Raw genomic sequence first — 5,624 nt, forward strand, 5'->3', positions numbered from 1 at the left:
TATTTGTACAGGTGAGGGTTCCGCCTTCAACACTTTGTTAGATCATGAGGGCGGGATGATGGTGCGCCGCCCAATCACTGAAAGGGATGCGCCTTTTCTTGAGCTCACCCGCTCCAATTTTGTGTTTCCCACCGCGTTCTGCCCGGAACCTGTTGTTTCCGAGGCGATGTATGCCAAAGGTGAGGCATACGTTAAAGATTGCATCCAGAAAGGTGAGGGCATTCTAAAACCTCGACCTGTGACTGATATTACTTCCAGCGGAGTGGTTGTACTCTTTTCCTCCAGCGAAGAGTCGTCACTCTGTGAAGGAAGTTTTTCAGCTGATGCTAACAAAGTTGTGGACTCAACTGCAGGTCTTACCCGCCATAGAGCCACTACTTTCCAGGCGGCGGGTCAAGACGACGTTGACACTGCTGCGGGAGGAGACCATCCTCAACCCGACGATGCCACTACTGCAGGTGAACGTCCGGTTACTGTTGCGGACGCTTCGAAGGTGGCTGGCAAGCGCAAGGTTAATCCTGCCAAAGCCGCCCCTAAGAAGAAGTCTAAGAAAGCAAAACCTTCTGCTTTGGAAGCACGTTTGGACCAGCTTGACGCAAACGATCCTTCCTTAGGTAGGCAAATCTTTTTACGTGTTAGCTGCTGTGGATTAGAATGTTTCTAACCCATTGTTAATGTTTTTCAGTGAACCTAGATAACCTTTCTGAAGGTGTTTCCGGTCTGAAAAGTTCTATTCCTCTTCCGCCACCACCGCATAATAGTGCTAAGGATCCGATTGAGGTGGCGGATGACTCTCCTCTGAAGAATAAGGAGGTCGACAATACTGGACATGTCAGTATGTCGCCTTTTTATAATGTTCATCACTTCAGGGACCAAGGAGGCGTGAGCATGTTTCCTCACGCTCCTCAGACTTCTCCAGCTCCTCAGGAGGAAGATCCTACTCCACACCAACCACGCTGGTCCTTACGTCGGGATTCAACATTCCGTGACGTGGACTTATGTTTTGAATACTTGCGGGAAAGTCTTCCTTCTGGTGAAAGGGAGCGACGTCGCCGTAGTATTCGCCAAGAATTATTGAACTCTAATTCTTATTATATGGCGAATACTATTTCCACTAACCAAGAAATAACCAGGGACAGGTTGGCGATGAATGAGCAATGGGATGAGCTGGCGGCCTCTGCAACTGAGGCCAAGGAGGAAGGTCTGAAAGCTATAAACGAGGCCCGAGAGGCCCGCCTGCTCTGTTGGAGGATAAGGTTGCTCGGTCCGCTGCCGAGGATGCCAGGATTGCTCTCTAGAAAAAATTAGATGATCAAGCCAATTTAATGGATGAGCAAGCCAAATTAGTGGAGGCTCTTCGAGCTGAATCGGCAGCCTAGGACAAGCGTTTATCTGACCTTAACGCCAAGAACCGGGATCAAGCTTTGGAGTGCGCCGGTCATGAGATGGAGCTTGTCCGGACCAAGACGGACCAAAAATGGCTGGAGGCGGAAGCTATCCCCAAGGTATGTACCTTGTTTTTATTATAAATAAACTAAGTATTTTAGATTTACTTATACATGATTGTTCCAACAGGTCATCGCCGATGTTCGGGCAAGTGATGAGCTTGGGAACTATGTTGCTGTTCTCCTGAAGGCATCCAAGCAAACTGGCTTCAAACTGGGTTTCGAGGAGGGTTACCAGTTTGGTTCAACGCCCAGGATTCTTGAGGAGTATATTTTGGCTGGCCAGGATACTACTGCCATCCTTAAACAAAAATCAAAGGATTTTGATTCTTTGAAATTTTCTTTGATGGAGCAGATATCCGAGCTTGCGGATAAGGAGGACAGCATCAAGCAGCTAAAATCTCTTCTTGAGCTTGATGAAGAAGATGCTGAGGACGCGGAAGGCGAAAGTGCGGGACACAATGATGTCGCGCCACAGATAGATTTTTCTTTTTCTTTGTAATTAACCTCCTCATATCTCTGTAATCCCTTTTTGTATGAATAAAGAAGGCGTATTTTTATATCCGGTACACTTTGTTTATTTTTCATAATATAAGTGTTTGTAGGATCTTCTTTGTAGACCAATAGAGGATTACATAACAATACAAGTCTTAAACGACTGAAATGAAAATTTCTATAAATGAGGCATAAGCCGAATTACAAGAGATCAAATTACATAAATTGTGAATATCTAATTAGGCACGCAGGCCAAAAGGAAAACAAACTATATGTAGCATTTTTTTACTTGGGCCCCATTCCAAGTTCTAGGGATCTCAGTTCCATCCAACTTTTCTAACTTGTAGGCACCTTTAGATAAAACTTTCTGAATTTTATAGGGTCCTTCCCAAGTTAGGGCCAACTTGCCCGGAGGCTTCATTATTGCGGAAGACGTAATCTCCCGCATCAAACTCACATCTTTGGACCCGCGAGTTATAATACTTTTGCAACTGTCGTTTGTAATTATGCTCGCGGATCGATGCTAGTTCTCTCCTCTCCTCAAGAAGGTCAAGGTTCATCCGGAGTTCATGATCGTTGTCCTCAATCAGTAAAACTCGGGCGGATGGGATTCCAATCTCGGCTGGAATCATGGCCTCTGTGCCATAAGTTATACTAAAGGGGGTTTTAGAATTGCTTGAATTCTTTTGGGTGCGGAAGGCCCATAGTACGTGGGGCAATTCGTCGACCCAACCCGTCCGTTTAGTCCCTAGTCTTGCTTTGATTCCTTCCTTAATCGCCCGGTTGGTTCTCTCAACCTGACCATTTGCTTGCGGGTGAGCTACAGAGGTGAAAATTTGAGAAATGTGTAACTCTTTTAACCATTCTTGTAGCCCACTGTCCGCGAACTGAGTTCCGTTATCACTAACGAGTTCCAGAGGAAGACCAAACCGGCATATTATGAATTCCCACAATAATTTCTTAACACTTGCTGCTGTTATGGAAGCAACCGGTTTAGCTTCCACCCACTTTGTGAAGTAGTCGATGGCTACTATTAAGAATTTGACACGTCGAGGGGCTTCGGGGAACGGTTCCATTATATCAATTACCCATTTCTGGAACGGCCAAGCCGAAGTGACTGGAACTAACTCGTTCTTTGGTCATAACGTGTTAGGAGCATGACGCTGGCATGAATCACACTTTCTGATTTCGTGCACAGAATCCACATGCATTCCTGGCCAATAATATTCGGCGTTCATTATCTTTGCTACGACCATGCGCGGGCCAGCTTGAAGACCACATATGCTACGACCATGCGCGGGCCAGCGTCCTCGGCGTCTACACAACGAAGTAGTGGTCTGAGGAAGGAATGTCGGTATAGAACACCATCGTGTAGCTGATAGTTCAAGGCTTTGTGTTTTATCTTCCAGGCCGCTGCCTTTCCTTCTAGGAGAGCTCCGGATGACAAGTATGCTATAATGGGTGTCATCTAGGATTCCACTCCCGTTTGGATCACTAGCACTTGGTGTTGCGGAACAAACGGGCGATCCAATATTTCGATGTGGATGTCTTTGGCAAAATGTTCAAAGTTTGTTGAAGCCAATTTACTAAGAGCATCTGCTGACTTGTTCTCGCTTCTCTTTATGTGAATGACCTTGCATGAGGAGAACTGAAGCATCAAATCTTTTGCCTGTGATGCATATGAAGCCATGCTGTCATTCTTTGCTTCATATGTGCCATTAATCTGCCCCGCGATTAACATGGAATCCACATAAGCTTCCAAATGTTTAACCCCAAGCTTTTTAGCAATCCGTAAGCCTGCCAAAAAGGCTTCATATTCTGCCTCGTTGTTAGTACTCTTGAAGTCTAACTTTATGGCATATGTGAACTCATGGCCATCGGGATTGACTAGCCTGAGGCCTACGCCACATCCCTCACTGCTTGAAGCTCCATCCGTGAACAGAGACCAAATCTGTCCTTGTTCCGGAGGTGCTTGAGGTTGTTGCTCGATCCAACATTCTTTCTCCTTGTGTTGCGGGACTTCAGTGACGAAGTCCCCCAACACCTGCCCTTTAATTGTTGGTCTAGGTTTATATTCTATCGCGTGTTCACCTAGTTCGATGGCCCATTTGGCCCATCGCCCAGACAATTCCGGCTTGCTGAGGACATTTTTGAGCTTGTACCCGGTTAAAACGTTAATGGGATGCCCCTGAAAGTATATGCGGAGGCGTCGTGCTGCATAGACCAATGCTAGGACAAGTTTTTCTAGCATAGAATATCTCGTCTCCGGGTCTGATAGTGTTCTGCTGACGTAATAGATTGGTGTTTGAACGTTTTTTCTATCTGTCAGAAGGACAGCCCCGATAGCAACGTATGATGCTGACAAATACATTGTTAAAGGTTCCCCCGCATAAGGTGCTGTCAACGTAGGCAGTTCCATTAAACATTTTTTGACCTCCAAGAAAGCTTGTTCCGCTTCCACGGTCCATCTAAATTGTGCTTTCTTGAGGCAGTTTCTCAGTGTTGTTACAAAGGGATAAGACTTGGCTGCATGATTTGCCAAGAAATGGTTCAAAGCAACCAATCGACCATTGAGTGTCTGAACTTCCTTGAGGGAGGAAGGAGAAGGCATGCGGGCTACAGCTTGGACTTTATGCGGATTAGCTTTGAAGCCTGCACCCGTGACAATTACTCCGAGGAATTTTCCTTCCTCCATCCCGAACGAACATTTAGCTGGATTCAGCTTCATGTTGATGCTTCTCAAGGTTTCGAACGTTTCTTCGATATCTCACAGCATCTGGTCTTCCTCAACACTTTTGATCACAAGATCGTCCATATACACTTCCAGATTTCGACCAATTTGTCCTTTAAACGCTATATCCATCAACCGCTGGTATGTGGCACCCGCATTCTTCAATCCGAAGGGCATCATTCTGTAGCAAAAAGTGCCTTGATCGGTGCAAAATGCTGTTTTGTCTTCATCACCTGCAGCCATGCGGATCTGATAATAGCCTTTGTAGGCATCCAGGAAACATTTGAACTTGAATGGTGCCACAGCGTCGACTTTGAGATCTATTTCGGGCAAAGGATAACAATCCTTGGGACACGCCTTGTTAAGATCCTTGAAATCTATGCACATCCGCCACGTCCCGTTGCTTTTGGGAACTATAACCGGATTGGCGACCCAAGTTTGATACTGAATTGGTCGGATGATTCTAGCCTACAAGAGGTCCTGAACTTGCTCATTCATTGCTTTTGTTTGTTCCGGAGCCATCTTACGCTGTTTTTGAACGATCAGTGTAAACATAGGGTTTACCCTCAGTTTGTGTTCCGCAATGCTCCGCGGGACACCAGACATGTTCGCGGGCTGCCATGCGAAGACATCAATATTTTTTTGACAACAAATGCTTTAGAAAGGTCCTTACTATCTCGGAGATAACATGTCCAATTGTTACAGTTTGATCAGGAAACTTCTTATTCAAAACCCACTTTTCAGGCTCAGTTTGTTGAGCATGTTTTGGAATCTTGCTGGGTTTTGAACTCTCAGTTGCAAAGCAATGTCGATTGACATGAATTATTGCCACTCCGTTGGGTGTCAGAACTCCCACCGCGCCGTGAGCAGTTGACGGATGAGCATTGAAGTCACCAATAGCTTCTCGCCCAAGGATGATATCATGTTTCGATGTTGCCGGCAGAACTAAAAAT

At 45.8% G+C, this 5,624-nt stretch overlaps 1 protein-coding gene across 1 annotated transcript; it reads right to left on the bottom strand.

The window, feature by feature from the left end:
* Nucleotides 1-3,408: 3,408 nt before the first annotated feature.
* On the bottom strand, nt 3,409-4,359 carry LOC143587105 (uncharacterized). Its single transcript, XM_077068495.1, has 2 exons — nt 3,858-4,359; nt 3,409-3,695 (listed from the first exon to the last, which is right to left on the bottom strand). Exons 1-2 carry the CDS (start codon nt 4,357-4,359, stop codon nt 3,409-3,411), a joined length of 789 nt encoding a protein of 262 aa, XP_076924610.1.
* Nucleotides 4,360-5,624: the final 1,265 nt, after the last annotated feature.

The sequence above is a fragment of the Bidens hawaiensis genome, unplaced genomic scaffold (genome assembly GCF_021521415.1).
Source record: "Bidens hawaiensis isolate Kalapana, Puna unplaced genomic scaffold, B.hawaiensis_p1.1 tig00035142_1, whole genome shotgun sequence".
In the NCBI taxonomy this organism is placed as follows: domain Eukaryota; kingdom Viridiplantae; phylum Streptophyta; class Magnoliopsida; order Asterales; family Asteraceae; genus Bidens; species Bidens hawaiensis.